The sequence below is a fragment of the Eptesicus fuscus genome, chromosome 5 (assembly GCF_027574615.1).
Source record: "Eptesicus fuscus isolate TK198812 chromosome 5, DD_ASM_mEF_20220401, whole genome shotgun sequence".
Classification (NCBI taxonomy): Eukaryota; Metazoa; Chordata; class Mammalia; order Chiroptera; family Vespertilionidae; genus Eptesicus; species Eptesicus fuscus.
This window is the reverse complement of record NC_072477.1, coordinates 5494893-5512534: the sequence shown is the minus strand read 5'-3', so window position 1 is coordinate 5512534 and position 17642 is coordinate 5494893. Positions and strand designations below refer to the sequence as shown.

The 17642-nt window shown below is 45.6% G+C and overlaps 1 protein-coding gene across 2 annotated transcripts; it reads right to left on the bottom strand.

Moving 5' to 3' along the window:
• Positions 1–415: 415 nt before the first annotated feature.
• Positions 416–17554, bottom strand: CCNK (cyclin K). Of its 2 annotated transcripts, none has more exons than XM_054715760.1 (11): positions 17303–17554; positions 11803–12051; positions 11046–11127; positions 9515–9646; positions 8086–8191; positions 7521–7578; positions 6508–6677; positions 5901–6175; positions 5224–5257; positions 1922–1993; positions 416–1533 (listed from the first exon to the last, which is right to left on the bottom strand). In XM_054715760.1, exons 2-11 carry the CDS (start codon positions 11997–11999, stop codon positions 908–910), a joined length of 1752 nt encoding a protein of 583 aa, XP_054571735.1. In that variant the 5' UTR covers positions 12000–12051; positions 17303–17554; the 3' UTR covers positions 416–907. The 2 variants fall into 2 exon arrangements, with proteins under 2 accessions (XP_054571735.1, XP_054571736.1); XM_054715761.1 differs by lacking the exon at positions 17303–17554 and adding an exon at positions 16772–16856.
• Between the last annotated feature and the right edge of the window lie 88 nt (positions 17555–17642).

Below are 17642 nucleotides of genomic sequence, written 5' to 3'. Positions count from 1 at the left end.
AACTGCCAATCCGGGGGCCTCTGCCTAGTCCTTAGGCCAGAAATGGAAGGGATTTCAAATTCAAACCCTCATCTAACCTAGGAGCCCGAGAGGCTGGCCCATGAGGGCGCTGCCCAGGAGACGTGGGTGAGGCTTGGTGGGCAGCGAGGCCTTTGGGGTCTGGAGGGCGATCACACCCAGGGGCTACTGCAGGCCCCGAGCGCCACCGTCAGTAACAGACAAGGTTTCCAGAACTGCTTTTATTTGGATAACTGACTGAAGGAGTCTCCTGTGTAACCAAGATGGAATTCACAGTATGTTGTTACATTCACACTTAAAAAATATATCTCTATGTTCAGGAATTTGCAGATCGATGTAAACATACATTCCTCCCCTTCTTCCCAGAGGAGAAAGAAAAAAGCCATCCAACCAGGCAACCCCTTCAAAATAACTTTAATACAAAGATGTAAATATATCTAAATCAAAACAGGTTCTGACTGACTGGGTGTCATGGAAGAGAACACGGAATGCAAGTGATGACGACAGCTTGACTTCAGGTGGAACTGGACTGTTTAAAACTGCGTATCCAGGAAAAATAGGCACTGATTTCTAGAAGGAAATTCACTCCTTACGGAAGCTATTTATTGAGCCAATATGGCTGGTTAACATGTTCACTAGTATAGTCACCCAGGGCAGGACTCGGCCCTCAGCTGACACCAGCACAGCCAGGCGGCCCGGGCCCTGCCGAGGCTGTCCCATTCCCAGGCGTGGAGGACCGGCTGATTCACCTCCCGGGCCTGGTCCATGTCTTCCCATACTGCAACTGTCTAGCATTATACAAGGTACCCTGCTGCTTCCTCACTTCAACTACCCTTCACGTTAATTAGAAAAACTTGTTAAAAAAACAAAGGGGAAAAAAGGCGTCAGGTTATCTCATCCAGGCTGCGCGCCCCAGGCCCCCGACTGGAGGCATGCCAGGTGGGGGGATGGGTGGGGGCACGGGTGGTTGTCCTCCAGGGGGGACAGATGGAGGTGGGTAGCTAGCTGGAGGCAGGCCCAGGCCTGGAGGAGGGTGAGGTGGGACGGCATGGGTGGGGGGCAAGCGTGGAGGTGGGGGCGGGAAGTTGGGGTTGTAGGTGGGTGGAGGTGGAGGGTACCCGGGAGTCGGGGGTGGGATGGCAGGTGGGGGGAAGGAGGCTGGGGGAGGGGGCACCGGTGGTGGGGGTGGGTTGGGGGGGTAGACATGGGGGTGGTAGGGCAGGTGGGCTGGAGGCCCGTAGGCAGGGGGCAGGGTGCTGTAGGAGGGGCCCTCGGTCTTCATCATGGACTGCAGGCTCTGGTAGCCCTCTCCAGACATGTAGGAGCTGGTGGTGGACATCCCGGTTATGTAGCTGGAGGGTGGCGGTGGCGGTGGCCGGTGTGGCAGCGGTGGTGGCTGGTGCACAGGGGCCGGGTGGGCCGGAGGAGGAATCTGGACTTTGGGGAGCTCACTGGCATCCACAGGGCCAGGTGGCTCGGCCTCGCCTAAGGCAGCCGAGAGGGGAGGCTTCCGGTCTGCAGTGGAGAGATGAGTCAGTGCCCAGCAGCTCCACAGACCCCACCCCCACCCCATCACAGGACTAGAGTCTAAGATCTACAGCAACCCTGCCCAGATGTGGGCAAATGTTCATACACTGGCAGGGCTGTTTTCCTAAAACTGATTCTAAACCCACTTTTCCTGGGTAGTTCTGCATTTCTGGATGTGACCATTCAAATATACTTAGAATTTACAACATCCTCAAAACATCTGTGTAAAAGTTTTCTGAAAGATCCTTGGTCGCAATTGTTTTAACATTTTGGCTGCAAAGCCTCCCTTCTATAAACTTTCCCAGGACCTCCCAAGCCTGCCCTTCAGAAAGGTAGACAGAAAAGCTGGCATCCATGGCTCTCAGCAGAAACTGACCTGGAGGTGGGTGGGCCGGAGGCAATGGAGGGTGAGTGGCCTCTATTTTGGGAATTTTAGGTGGTGGTGGTTCTACGAAGAAAAAGATTAAAAAAGCACTCAGACCTCTTCATGTAATAAACATATTATAGTAGAAATAAAATGGACTGTTCAATGTCCTTGGGGAAAAGAGCAGATAACGTTGTAAGGGTACTTGAGGAAGGCCTCGGCTATATCATCATGCCCTGGCTCATTGGTTGAGCGTTGTCCCATGAACTGAGAGGTCACGGTTTAATTCCCGGTCAGGGCACATGCCCAGGTTGCAGCCTTGATTCCCGGTAGGGGGAGTGCAGGAGGCAGTTGATCAATGTTTCTCTCTCCCTTCCTCTCTCTCTAAAAATCAATAAAAAAATCTTAAAAAAAATAATAAAATGAATCATTATGTACTAATCCCTTTAAAAGAACAAAACAGCCCTAACTGGTTTGGCTCAGTGGATAGAGCGTTGGCCTGCAGACTGAAGGGTCTCGGGTTCGATTCCGGTCAAGGGCATGTACCTTGGTTGCAGGCACATCCCCAGTGGGGAGGTATTTCAACATAAAATTGACCAATAAGCTGATCGATGTTTCTCTCTCATCGATGTTTCTAACTCTCCCTCTCCCTTCCTCTCTGTAAAAAAAAAACAATAAAATATATTTTTTAAAAAACCACTAAAAATTATTTAAAAAAGAACAAAACAAATACAGCTCTGATCGCCTACCTCCCCTCTAAAAAGAAAACTAACCCACTATATCCCCTTTCCACAAAGCAAGCCCTTCCAACAACTTGAGAGCAGCACAAAACCACTTCAGTGATCGGTGTGACTTACTAATACACAGAACACAAAGAAAGGCCCTGAATGCTCACAGGAAACCACCACCTTTCCACTCTTGTTTAGGTGCATTTCCAGTTTATTTTCTCTCTCACTAATATTTGCTCCATTTGGCAGCCCGTTAGAAGTCACCATTAGAGAACTGGAGGCGAGCGACCTTAAATGCACTTGCGTAAGCCAAGAAGTTGGGGCCACTTGGGGCAGAGGACACAGCCCACCCTTCAGGGTGGAACATCTGCAGGTGACCAGCATCCACAGTGATGACACTAAATCGCAGATAAGGCTACACCAAGTCCAACTGCTTGTTTAGAAAGGCAGCGAGTGTGCACACATGATTGAAAAAGAATGCAATCTTTTTGTTTGCATGTTTTGGCCCTTTCTCCTGAAACTTACTTTATCCGGGCTTGCACATCACTGATCTGATTCTGCCCCGGCATTGCTGATCACTTTCTTGGTCTCCTCTGTCTTAGACTTAGGCTGGATTCACGGTCCGGAGACGTATCTCTCTTTATCATCTTCCTTGGAGGCCAAGAGCTCTCTCTAGGGGGGTGAATCGACGTCTCTAGCTTCTATCTCTCCTCCAAAACCAGGGACCTGACTTTCAAGTCCCATCCCTAGATCCAGCAGCCAGCACCTCGCAAGGCAGCCTTTCCCTCCATCTCCTAACTGGTATCCCTCTCACCTCAGGCACTCCCTCTAACCTCCTCCCACAGCCAGCCAAGCTGAAGTTGTCCAACAGAAATATCAAAAGAGCCACACATGTAATTTTCAGTTTTCTAGCAGCCATGTTCAGAACAGTTGAAATTAATTTTAATATTTAACTTGATATATAAAAAATTTGATCATTTCAATGTATAATCAACATAAAATTGACCAATAAGATTTTTTGCATTCTTTTTTCTTTTTTTTTGGGGGGGGGGCGTGGAGAGGGGTGGAGAGGGAGAAAGAAACATGGATGTGAGAGAAACATTGATTGGTTGCCTCCTGTATACGCCCTAACTGGGAATTGAACCTGTAGCCTTTTGGTGTACGGGATGATGCTCCAACCAACTGAGCCACTGGCCAGAGCTACATTCTTTTTTTCTTACTAACTCAGAAATCTGGTGTATATTTTGCACTGAGGGTACCAGGCCATTTGAGTGGGCCACCGCCAGGCCTCTGTAGCTACTTGCACGTACTGCACCGCTCAGTCAGATCTCACCTCCAGGCTGTCTGACCCTCCCTTCCTGGGCCTCTGGCCATCACTCTGACTCTCCTCTCACCAGGTCTCACCCAGATGCTGGCAAGGTCCTTCCCATTCCCAACCATCTGTGCTATTACTACGGCCAGGAAACTTTCTAAAATGAACTCAGACTTTGCCATGCTTCTGCTAACCAACCTCCCATGGCTCCCACTGCCCACGCAAAATCAGTTCCTCAAGTAGTAGGCGCTGTCATCCACCAACCACATTTCAGTCCTCTCAGAAGCGAAGCCCTTTCAGCTCTTCCTGTTCCAGTAAACTCCTCTCTCCATTTACTTCCAATTCCTTTGCTCACCTGCCTCCTTCCGCTCTCAGCTCTAGTTCTTCTCCCAGGTCACCACTGGCAGTCTCCACCTCTCCAGCAGATGCTGCAAGCAGCTCAGGATGACTGTATGTGTCTGCTTTTTGGTGTCTCACACTTTTTGCTCGTTGAGAACTAAAAAAATTTACCTGTACTGAACTCATCATTCCCCCAAAGATCCTGCGAAACATGTAGCTTTACTGAAACTTGAAGATCTCAACAACAGTACCACAAATAATTCCCTGAGGCCCTACCATGGAACTCAGCAACAGAGAAACAGAGACAAGTGGACACTGTGCTTCAAAGAGCTCAGCACAACACGGCCAACGACACAGAAAACGCTTCTCACTTCCTCTTCTCTAATCTTCCAAATTTTTCTCTCTTTACTTGCTTCCAACTCGGAAACAAATGAACCAACCCTGGGCTCTACTACATACGTACATATAAAAGGCGTCTGACAGAGGCCTGGTGCCCATAAGCAGCAGGGCTGGCCGTGTGGTGGTTCTCTGGGCAACACCCTGCCCACCACACAGTCCTTTCTCCACACCATCCTGCTGCTCGGTGTTCAGGACGGGGACACCCAGGGCACTTCACTCTCTTCATGTTTTTACTGTGTCACACTTCACTAATCTCTAACAACATATATTGTGGCAACCGGTCTCCTACACTCATGATGACATTTTATATATTCGACTCAGTACATTGTTATTGGTAACTTTTATCAAAATATCATCTAAAAATAGAGTCGGGATAAACAGAAGACAACGCGTATTCTGGCAGAGTGGGTCAAGTTTGTGATGGGCTCTTTAAGATTAAATTTTAAGGCCAATCTAATCAGAAAAGAATCAATGTTGACTAAGAATTTAAAGTTTTGATAAGGAGACATATAACTAAAAACAGAACTGGAAATTACCTGCTGCTTTGTTCTCTTCTTTGGGAGAAACAACCTGTTTCAAAAGAAAACACAACCGTTATCCCAGGCCCTGGGAAGAGTGAGAAAAACAGACGAACCAGGCACGAAATCACAGCGACAGATGTGGCCTCACACAAAACCTGCCACCTGCAGAGCACCATTTCTGCTTCCTTCCTCCTCCCCTTGTCCGGAAATACTCACTTGTCTCAGTCCTGACCACTGAGTCTCAGGCCTTCTAGCGCACTGCCCTAAGTTTGATGAGCAGAGTTGGCTGATACCTGTATATCCTGCATGGCTTCTTCTAAGGACTGAGTAACAGCAAATGCCTTCCCCGCTGGCTGGCTGCCACCATTAGGAGAAATTTCTACAAATACTGTCACTTAAAGATCCAAACACTATAGAGTCAGAGGGAACTGGAGACACCCATTCCAGCAGGGCAGAGGTGGAAACGACACCCTGGCAGGTTTCAGGGCCCTGTCGGAGGTGACTCAGGCAGCAGCAGCTGGAGGAGGACAGAGCCTCTCCTCTGACCAAGGAAGTTTTCAGGCTCCCCATAGACATGCCGTCTGATAGTGATTTTTGGTGTTCCGTGAACTCCCTTAGAAATAGGAATGTGCTCAGGTGAGGCATTGCTACCGGGAAAGCTGGCCATGCCCAGTGCCACTCTGGCCACTCACCGTGGCTCGCTTCACCTGGCGGGGAGGACTAGGCTGTGGGGACGGTTTCTTGGGCTGCTGGACTTGCTGTGGCGGTGGCGGCGGCTGGGTTGATGGCTGCGGGTCCTTCTGTGGGGGCTGCGGTGGTTCAGGGCCTTGAGCCGACTGTGACGGTGGCACTGGTGGCACTTGTGGTGTGGGGTTGAGCGATGGGGGCTGATGCAGCTGATGAGGCGTGTGATGAGGCATCTGTTGTTTTCCTTGTGAGTAAAGATCCAGGATTTGGTGGCAGATATCTAAATGATAGGTGACAATTACCATTTACCACAGATGGATATTTTAAATAAAATTTTACCTAGAAAAAAAAGCCAGCCCATTTCCCTTTGAGCCACGACTCTCATACAAGGACCAACATGTCAAAATCATATTTGGAATTCACCCTGCCTCTGCTGTGCACCAAAACGATATGCTTGGACAGAGTGGATATTACATTTGAAACGTTAACCACAGATGCTTCTAAAGAAGAGTTTATGCAGGCCTATTGGGAAATCTGTTCAGGAATCATGTTCTCAGGGCAGCACCATCCAAACATGGAACACCCTCACAGAATGATCGGCATGCTCAGTACCTTCCAGAACATCCACAGGGACGTCTTGCACAAACTGCTCCCACCATCTCCGATACATGGGTTTGGAGGTCCATTCTTGTATTTCAAATTTGCACAAACGTCCTGCGAGATACATCACTGCCACTGCTATGATCTCTGGCTCCCACTGCAGTGACAAGGTCGTGCAGAGACTAGTTCAACAGGAAAAAGAGTTGACTTGACTTAGATGAACAAACATTTGTGATTAACTCAATGCATGAGTCAGATGGTGCATCTAAATTGCAATTTGCTTATTCTTCTCTAAACACCATCAAATAAAGTATTATACATATAGTCCTCTAAAAGTTAATTTTAACCACAGTTACTTAAAAAATTTGTTTCTTAACCCTTTGCACTCACTTGCTTTTTTCTCGATTCCTTTATTCTAATGCTAACCGTGTCGAGTCACACTCGACATCCGAGTGCAAAAGGTTAAAAAATCAGAAGAATCCCAGCTCATTAAAAATTACCATGCCATGAAATACAAGTGAAAATGATTTATGTTCTGCAAACTGTTGAAATCCTAGCCAGAGAAATGTTTCTTCCAACAGCGACAACTCCACTCACAGGCACTTTGTTCCTCATTAGATCCCTGGGTTCGAGAACATCAAGGCTCTAAAGCCGTGACACCATATGGTGTTTTGCAGAATCCAATGGGTTCTCAGTATTTAGTTGTCCAAACTCTCCGAGGCATTGTTTTAGGTTTATGTTTTAAACTGGAGAGAAGATTTCAGCATCCTGCCTCACCGTGACAGGGCAGGGCATTGCCTCTGCTGGGAACAGGAGACCTGGACTTTGGCCCCAGCTCTGCCCTTCACTGGCTCCTCAAGCTGGGTCAAGTCAGTTTCCCTGATATACAGTAAGGGGTTTGGGTAAGGTGACATATGACGTCCCTGGGTATTTAAAAACACTACAATTAAAGACTATACTTTCAGGAATCATTTCTATAGTTTGTTAAAAACACTGTAATTAAATCAACATTTGAGTATATGTACCTGTCATTTACAAATGTCCATGCCATTTGAACCAACTTTTGAATTTTGTTTTTATCACCTAGAAATGGGGGGGGAGGGGGGGGAGAGGAGAGAAGGTAAATTAGTAGGGAAAGAAAATAAAGCAGCAGCACAAGAAGCAACAAGTATTTATATAACGCCAGGTGCCCTCAGCACCATTCCAATACACAGCAGAGAGCTTCTGCATGGGAGACAAGGACAAACAAGTGGGTCCAAGCCCCACCTCTGTTCTCTCCACATGCCCTATGCTGAGAGCCACCGTTTATAGGAAGCTTGGCTCCATCGCCGAATTCATTAGGCTATTTAAAAAATTCTGACTCATCTTCCTGTCTCATACCACTTGGCAACTAGATGACAGAATCTGTTTATACACAAAAGGAAACAGTACTAACAGCCACAATATTGAATTGTCTGGGCAAGCTATGGCCCAGGTACTTCACACACCGAATTTTCTGTTTTCCTCTTTTAAGCATAATCGCAATGTCATCAAACGATGATGAAGACTTGGTTTCAGAATAAAAAAGTTCGTTTAATAACTTTTTCTTACCTTTGAGTTGTTTTGCATATTTGAGTAGGAACTGGTATGGATGTTCTACCTGTAAATCAAACTTTATAGTCTGTAGTAAGATTCTCTCCAGAACCATTACTTCTTCCTAAAAATAAAATAGTAAGTGTTGGGATTGTAGTTTCAGTCACAGGTCTAAATCAGCATTTAAAAAGTGAACTTTTCTATTTATTTATTATTTTTAAAATATCTTTTATTGATTTCAGAGAGGAAAGGAGAGGGAGAGAGAGGTAGAAACATCCATGATGACAGAGAATCACTGATTGGCTGCCTCCTGCACATCCCCCATTGAGGACTGGGCCTGCACCCTGGGCATGTGCCCTAACCAGGAATTGAACCGTGACATCCTGGTTCACAGGTCGATTCTCAACCACTGAGCCACGCCAGCCGGGCTGAAAGTTATGTTTTTAGAACATAACTAAGTCATGTATGTAATTATTTTAACACCATTTCCTGACATGGGCAGGGGTTGTGGAAAAAAGACAGGATGGGTGGTATAACCAATAACAATCTCTGGGTGTCTGAAAATATCAATACCTTCCACCATTCTTGGGAAGCAAAAGACACACAGCACATGCAATGCAGATACATGTACGCAGAGCACTGGCACTATCCGTCCACCCAGAAGCTGCCAGCGCCCCTGAACCAAAGAAGCCACATTGCTTGTGGTCGAGGAGCACAGACAGCCACGAGAGATTCTGTTCCTATCCACTACATGTGCTATCGCCCCTAAAGTGCTCAGAACATGACTTGGCACGTTAGCAAGAGCTACCTAAGTGTGGCTACATCATCTTCCCTCCTTACAGAAGCAAGGGAAAGTACCTCTGCACAGGGACCTGGGACTGGCAGATACAGGAGTCACAGCCATTGCCAACACAAGGACCTTTATCTTTTTAAATTTTGTTCATCCTCACCCAAGGACATTTTTTCCCATTGATATTTAGAGTGAAAGGGAGGCGAAGAGACAGAGACACATTGGTTGTTTGCCTCCACACAAGAGCTGGGGATCGAATCTGCAACCTAGGTACATGCCCTTGACCAGAGACCCTTCAGTCCATGGGCCGATGCTCTAACCACTGAGAAAATGACTAGGGCAAGGACCTCTATCCTCAAAATCAATCAATCAATCAATCATATACATATACATATATACACACAAATTTATATATATTGATTTCAGAGAGGGAGGGAGAGAGAAAGATAGAAATATCAATGCTGAGCATCACTGATCGGCTGCCTTCTACATGCCCCACTGGGGATCAAGCCCACAACCCGGGCATATGCCCTGACCTGGAATCGAACCGTGATAGGTTCCTAGATCGACCACTGAGCCACACCAGCCCGGCAGGACCTCTATCTTAATGCTACCACAAGGAACCAAGATTTAAAGACAGGCAGTTATGATTCTTACCTTTGGGTCATCTCCAAACTGGCCAAATTGAACATCATTTAATAAACTCCGAGCTGTTTTGATGATATCTTTACATTTTTTGGGTGTTTCTTCTACTTTCCCAGCCAGAAAGAGACAACAAGCTCCTGTTACCTGAAAGGAAGACAAAAGTTCCTGAGATACTGTTCTCAAAGCTCACACAGAAACACAAGCAAAGATTTTTGACCTTCACTCTCCTAACTTCTCATTTCTTATTTACAAGGAGCTCAAAGGAAATTTCACACACACACCCAATTTGGACCCATAAATAATTTTAATTTTCTGAAGAACATGCTATGTAAACAGAGTAGATGCCAGAAGGGAAAAAACCCACAGACACAAATTTTCTTTTCACACTGTGATCTTTGTTCCAGAAAAAGAACACAGCTAAACGCATGTCTGGTGGAGTCCATTTCTGTGCCAGTGCCCAGCTGTCCTTCCTTCCCCTTACGCTGCCTGGACCCTGGTCCAGTTCCCACATCACTGAGGTGGTCTCACTGCTCTCTCTCCAGCTTCTCTCCGCCTACTCTCATCTCTCCTGCATGTCTGACCCTCCACAGAATCCTGATCGTTAGATGTCAGACTCTGTGCCCGGGGTACAATGCTGACTGACACAGTGTCCTTCCTCTAGAACTCGTGTACAAAACTAAGTAAAATCTTAGCAAAAGGAAAAACCCCAACAGATTGACCCCGTTCAGTCTAATTCTGTCATCTTCTTTATGAAACTCTTCAACCACTTCAGTTTACCTGCTGAAGTCTAATGCCCCAGCCTGGAGTTCAATGTCCACATGGTCTGACCCAGTCTACCTTTCCACCCAGGGCCCCCATTCCATTCCTGCCAAATGAACCTCCCGGCTGGGCTGATACTTACCACATGGGTCCTCCCTGTCTTTGTCACGCTAGTTTCTGCGGGATCACTGCTCTGTCCCATCTGACATTTATAGTCAGGGCTTAATTACTCTGGCACCTGCTCCCTAGCATATTCCCTGGTCCCTCCACAATGCATTAATCTCTCCCTTGAAGCTGCAGCCTTCCTTCTCCACCTCTCCTATGTTCTCCCCTCTACCACCTATTCTGTACGTCACACCTCAGGACTAAAAGCACTGAGGCAGGTTCCCTGTCTGAGTCTCCCACAGAGCAGAAGACAGTGCATGTTTAAGGAGCAACTGCAGAATGAGCAATATGGCCTGAAACATTTTTATTCCTTCTTGGCCTTTGTTGGGTCTCAATTATAAGCCCAAATTTATCTTGGCAAAGGTAATAGGGAAGTAACTTTCACACAAAGTGCAATATGACTGTGGTTCATATCAGGCTAAATAAGATGATTTGAATATGGTTAATTAAAAAATGAAAAACAATCACACACAAAGTTCAAACTTGATTTTGTTTATACATAGTATGTACTATGTAAAAATAACTACTTTCTGGAAATATAGAGATTGTAATTAGTTCACTGAACTGTATGGAAATAATTACATGTGATAGAGAATTACAATAAAATTCAAATACTTACATATCTTGGAAATTGCTTAAAAGAATGAAACATATAGAAGCGATGAAAATAAATTATTCCAGTTGCCAGGGTATCATAGTGTCTGTTGTTCTGGTTAAGGACTTTAATCAAGAAATTGTTATTGTTCTTAGTTAAATGTGGAAAAACTCAAACAATTCCAAGGAAGTCAGTGGTAAGATAAACACCGTCAGCAGCAAAGCAGGTAGATGGGAATCTCTGGATCAGAATTCACCCCAGCAAGGTGAGTTTATACTGTTAACAAGGCCAGGCTTCACCATCCTTCAGCTGTGATCACTGGGGGCTATTTTCCTCCTGGTGGCCACCTGCTCAATGCCTAAGTCTATACATTTAAATGAAAAAACGGAAACCGAAAACCCCCAAGAGCCAAGCTAATCAGAAATATCATTAGTTAACAAAGATATTCAAGGGCCATTTTAGTACAGAGATATTACTATATGTCTATTTAAAGGTTAAGATTTCCTTTGTAAAAATTGATTAGAGAGAGAGAGAGGAAGGGAGAGGGAGAGATGGAAACATCAATGAGAGAAACATTATCAGCTGCCTCCTGCCCCCTACTGGCGATTGTGCCCGAAACCCAGGAATCAAGTCAGTGATCTCTTGGTGCATGGGACAATGCTCAACCACCTAAGCCACAGGGGCTGGGAGATATTATTACATATTTTATCAACAGTATTTAATTTAATTCTCAGTGTTGGTGATGGGAAGCCTAAAACAGATTCTAAAGAGATAAGGATACAGTCCCAAACGTGTGCCCACATCAAAGATGAACCGAGCCCCCTCTCGGCGGTACCGGGCCTCAGTGGCTGGGTCAAGTCCTTCTAGTTGAGAGGGTGTATGAGCCAAGTCTTTCTTATCCCAGTACCAACATGGTTTTGTGTGGTCCAGGTTTGCTGAGGTTACTGAAGGGCTTGAATTTTCTTTATTTTCCTTCATTTATTGAAGTAGACTTGTTCTTTTCAAAAGGTTCTCTGAAAATGTTAGAATCCTATGAGAAAGAGAAGAAGCAAAGTTGGAAAGGGATACCCATGTGAAGCAATCCCAATCATTGAAGCAATCTAGAATTATAGATGGTACCTGATTTTGGATTGAAATTTCCCACTGAAACAACATTACTGATTGGCAGTTAAAAGCCCAAGCTTACCTCCAAAGCCAATTTAAAACATTTGTACACATTGTTCTGTGCCGTATAATAACGGACTTGAGCATCCATGGATTTTGGTATCCACAGAAAGTCCTGGAACCAATCCCACTCGGATACCGAAATGCAGTGAAAATAAGTGTACACGGATAGAACAGAAACAGTCCTCTACATAATCCACCCCCTTGAAAAGTTCTTACTTCAGTCCTATAACCCCACTCCCTTTTACGCTTCCATTATTTTTTCACAAGTCCCTAAAGTCATAAATTTTCTCATTAGCAGTTCCTGATTACTGTGAAAGACTGAGAGATTTATGAGCTCCACAAAGTAAAAATCTCTCCATAAACAAGCAGTATGCCAAGGCATTTTAGCAACATCTTTCAAGAATGTGCCTTTGATATTTCATTTTACATGATGACAGGTTAAATTCATTTTTAAACATTTAGAATTATGGATACTTACAAGTTGGAAACAATAGTCAAGGCCAATACTTGATTTTTTCACACAGTACAGAAATTCACTCTAAACAGTAATATTTGGTCACTCACTAACCTTCATTTGGCCACTTTCATTAATGGAACAGTAACAGTTTACCAGGCAGCCTATAGCATTGCTGAGTATCAATAACTGGTATTTACATTAATTCTTAAAAATATATATATATATGTTTTATTGATTTCAGAGAGGAAGGGGGAGGGAGAGATAGAAACATCAATGATGAGAGAAAACACTTGACTGGCTGCCTTTTGCACACCCCCTACTGGGGATTGAGCCCACAATTTGGGCATGTGCCCTGACCTCCTGGTACATACTAGTATGTCAATGCTCAACCACTGAACCACACCAGCCAGGCAAACATTCGTTCTTGCATTAATTTTATATTAATTTTGAGATCTGTTCTGTTCACCCCCTAGATCTGGTACATAGATGGCACAGAATAAGGAGTGAATTGAATCTACCTTTCAACAACTCTCAGAGCTCCCACGTAGCTCCTTGAAAATAACTTTCCCTATTTACTGACTGCCTTCTAAATGTGTGAAGATGGTTTTTACACTCCCTCTCTTTTTCAGGGCAAACATCCCATTGCCTCCACATAATTTTTAGTGTTTCAAGATTTCCCCCTAAATACTAGCATCCAAAATGAAAAACAATATTTTTTCTATGACTGGAGTAGTACACATGGGATGAGAGGTTACTAATATTTAACATGTCCAATGAGTGGCCACTGAGTTGCAGCATGCCTGCAGGTTGTTTTCTTATCCTCACAATTTATCGCTGAGAAAACGGAGCTAATGAGACATGAAGCAACTTTCCCAATTCACACCACTAGTAAATGGCAGAGCCACAGTTTGTCATTAGGTTGAGATACTGCCTTTCCTCAAATGGACACTAAGTTCCTCTATAAACATAACATTATACCCTAGAACCATTTTTGTCAAGGTAGGCCTTCTTTTTATTTTTTTTTTAAAAATTTTTTTATTTCTTTATTGATTAAGGTGTCACATATTTGTCCTCATCCCCCCATACCCATCCCACACCCCTCCCCACGGATGCCCCCACCCCCCTGTTGTCCTTAACCATTGGTTAGGCTTGTATGCATGCACACAAGTCCTTTGGTTGATCTCTCCCCCCTACCCCCACCCTCCCCAACCCTCCCTCTGAGGCCCGACAGTCCGATCGATGCCTCCTTGTTTCTGCGTCTGTTCTTGTTCATCAGTCTATGCTGTTCATCATTTCCCCTAGATGAGTGAGATCATGTGTTACTAGAAATAGACTTACAAGAACCGAATGTGAGACGAGCAATAATAGTTATGTTGACAGGCAAATGAATCAGTCTGTAGTGAGTTTCTTTCTGGACCAACAGTTCTTTTGAGACCCAATTTCAATGTCCACCAGTTCCTTATGTGTACATGTCGGCACTGACTTTTCAGCTCTGGATGGTGGACAAATGGTGGTAATGCAGGTCCGACTCCCTCTGGTTTGGTATTGCCCGGACCCAGGGGCGCAAGGTAGGCCCTTCTTCATCTCCAACATAGACAAGTGGGTTTCTATACATTTAATCATTCCTGGTAAATCTATATCTTGTTAGTTTGGGCCTATTCTTTTAGCCTTTAAAAACTTGTTGCTTCATTTAACATGCTAACTACAGGTTTTGAGTGCATTTATTAATTGGAGAAGCATGCCTCATATATTTAAATTTGGTAATAAAAAGTGCTAATCAGAAAAAGAGTAAGACCAGAAATCTGTAGTCTATCTCTAAGGACCTCTCTTCATTCAGGCTTACATCTCCTCATTAACCAATATTCTAGGTTTGATAACTTGAATGGATATAAATCCATCTAATTAGACCTCATCCAGTGTACTAGTACATTTACCTGTGTTGACTAGGATAGGAAGAGATTATGCTCAGTGACCTGAGCTCTGCTGGTCTGAGCTTCCAAGTACTCACAAACTCTTTTTGCTCTCTGACAAGATTCTTAAATAGATTGTTAAAAAGTTGTAGCATCTGAGAGCCATCCAATAGGTCTGAGATACATATAAGACTAGTTTTCTATCATTAACTGTACTTCGAAGGAAAATGATTCAATTAAGAGACACAGTAAACACGAGATGTATGAGGCTGCTGCCAGTGTAACACATATACACTACCTTTTACTAGAAAGAGTACACTCTAACGTAAAGAGTAAAAGCACAGTATAGTGAAGGAAACCAGTTTTGTCACACTGAAGCTGCCTGCTTTGGGACATAGGTTCTAAGCTGGTTATTGAGGAACAGGACTCAAGAAAGAATCTCTGTCTCTTCCCCCTTTCCTGCCCAAGAGACTCAGACAGAAAAACCTGCTTCAGGAAGGACGCAGTCTTAGGATGTCGGCTTAATTCAATTTGAATCGAGTATGGTAAGTAAGAGGGCTTCGGGCAGGGGTCTGTTAGCTAGGTACCTTGTGTCCCACTGTTTTGAGTCACCCAGCAAGAATTTTCCTGCCTGCCATGCATGTTCTGCTCTTCCTCAACTACCAGTAATCCTCAATTACCTGTAAACTGGCCATTCTCACTTCTGAAATCTAATACCCTGTCCCCACATTTTCTCCAATGTTGCCTCCCCATCTTTGGAATATTCATGCCTATGTGAGTGAATTCCCTATATGCATGTATTAAAATTTTTACTTTCTCCTGTTAATTTGTCTCTGTTCATTCAATTTTTGGCCCAGCTATAAGAATTTAGAAGGTGGAAGGAAAAGTATTCTTTTAGCTTTCACAACAGTAAATACATAAACCAGTAAACAGTTTATTATCATTAGCAAGTATTATGTACTGTACATAATTGTACGTGCTACACTTTTATATGACTTTCAGTTCAGATTTGTTTACACCAGCATCACCACAAACACGTAACTTGCACTATGACATTATGACAGCTACAGGTCACTAGCAGTGGGAATTTTACAATCTTATGGGACCACCTTTGTATATGTGTTCCATCTTTGAACAAAATGTCACTATACAGCGCATGACTAGCTCATTTCATAGGCCAAAACTATGACCATTTTTTTCTTTATGACATTCAATTTTTTAAAAGTGACATTTAAAAATGTAAGCATCTCGCCCTAGCTGGTTTGGCTGGGTGGATGGAGCGTCGTCCTGCAGACTGAAAGGTCCTGGGTTCGATTCTAGTCAGGGGCACATGCCTGGGTTGCAAGCTCAATCCTGGAAGGGCGAGGTGGGGGTGGGGGGGTGGGGGCGGCGCGCGAGTCCAGGAGGCGGCCGATGGATGGTTCTCTCATCATGGATGTTTCTATCTCTCTCTCCCTCTCTCTTCCTCTCTGAAATCAATAAAAATATGCTTAAAAATAAAATAAAATGTAAGCATTTCAACAATTAGAATATTTCGTTACTGCTTGTTGATGCAATCTACATTTCCAAAATGAAACAAATGTTAAACATGCTTATGCACAAACCAACTAATATGTTTGAAAAACATATATAATCAAAATGAGACAAATTAAAATCCTAAGATTAGATACCCGTTGGTTGTCATTCTGAAAACAAAACAAAACAAAAAACAACAGTCCTGGATAATTACTTAACTTACAGTCAAAATTATTTAATAGGCAAGCATCCTAATAATACAATCTTAGCCAAAATGTCTATCATCCATCCCTTCCTCATTCTGCAATAGAGAGCTTACTCTATATCCGTCACGCAGTGTTCCAGGACGGGATCCCAACCCCCTGGTGGACCTTTCATTCTACCCCATTCGCACAGACCTTGAACGAGCGCCCACCACTGCCGGGCCCGGTGCAGGACCTCTCTCGAGAGCGCTTCAGAGCGAGCTTCGCGGACATGCGCAGGCTAACCTTGAACAACATAAAAGGCCACCCGCAGCTAACTGCTGTCAGAAGCCGTGCCTAACGTCGGACGGTGTGAGCGAACGCTCCGTTTAACTGGCAACCCACATTCAGGGAGCGCCGCCGACCGCGTTCTGTGCTAGCGACAACAGAGAACCTCTCGGCGAACGCCTCCAACCAACTTCCTAAAGAACAATTCCTTTAGGAACACGCCGCACCGACCCGGGAAAGGGTCCGCAAGAACCGTGTCTCGGCGAGAACGAATCTAGTCGCGGAAGTGCCTTGTCCTCCTTCCTCCTCAGACCCCAGAGTCGGCGCACCCAGGTGTGAAACGGCACCCGAGTCTCCGCCTAACCCAAGTTGGGACGGAGACCCCGAAGTGGCTGGGAAGGTGCGGGCGGTCGGAGGCTGCGAGGCTGTGAGCGTGCGCGCGCGTGTGAAGACCCCGTCCCTTCTCCGCACCAGCTACAAAGTCCCCAAACCTTAGCCGCCCCTCTGGGCGAGGCCCGCCCCCTGTTCTAGGGTGCGCGAGGGCCTTTCTCCTCCGCTCTTGCGCCTCCAAACCCTCCCCCGAATCCCGTCCCGCAGCCCCGCCATCGCCCGCTAACTTCGAGCTGACAGGGGGCAGCGGAGGGAGGCGGTATCCGGGAAGATAGACTCCACTAGGGGATGGAGGCAGCTGGCCATACCCTACTCAGACCTTTAGGTGCGCGGGAGGTGGGTGGGGCTGCCCGCGGTCCGTCGGTCACTCACCCCTCGCCTCAGGTAAGCCCCTCAGCGACGTCTCTCCTTGCCGACCGCGGCCATCTTGGACGTGGGATCTCGGGGCATACGTCATTGCGCTGCGTCGGCGCCGGAAAACACGGAGGCACCTGCCAACCAATCAGAAGAAAGCAGAGCTCTCAACGGAGGAAAGGCCAGCCAGTCATTTTCAGGCCCCGCCCCTCAGGAGGAGGAGCCTTCTGGAGGGCCACTCCCGTTGGTCCCGCTCCCGGAGCTAAGGAAGTTCGGAAGCAACCGAACGTGCTAACGGAATTTGGACGCGAGAGGAGGGGCCCGAAGAGCCAGTCTTCCAATCAGCGCCCGGGCGTGG

What these genes read in the sequence shown, in the direction of transcription:
- CCNK (XM_054715760.1), bottom strand. Translation starts at nt 11,999, where the DNA reads ATGAAGGAAAATAAAGAAAATTCAAGCCCTTCAGTAACCTCAGCAAAC. An exon ending in CCCTGTGGATGTTCTGGAAG is followed by an intron (nt 6,176 to 6,507) that starts GTACTGAGCATG and finishes CCTATCATTTAG; the next exon opens with ATATCTGCCACCAAATCCTG. An exon ending in TCCGGCCCACCCACCTCCAG is followed by an intron (nt 1,534 to 1,921) that starts GTCAGTTTCTGC and finishes TCTCCACTGCAG; the next exon opens with ACCGGAAGCCTCCCCTCTCG.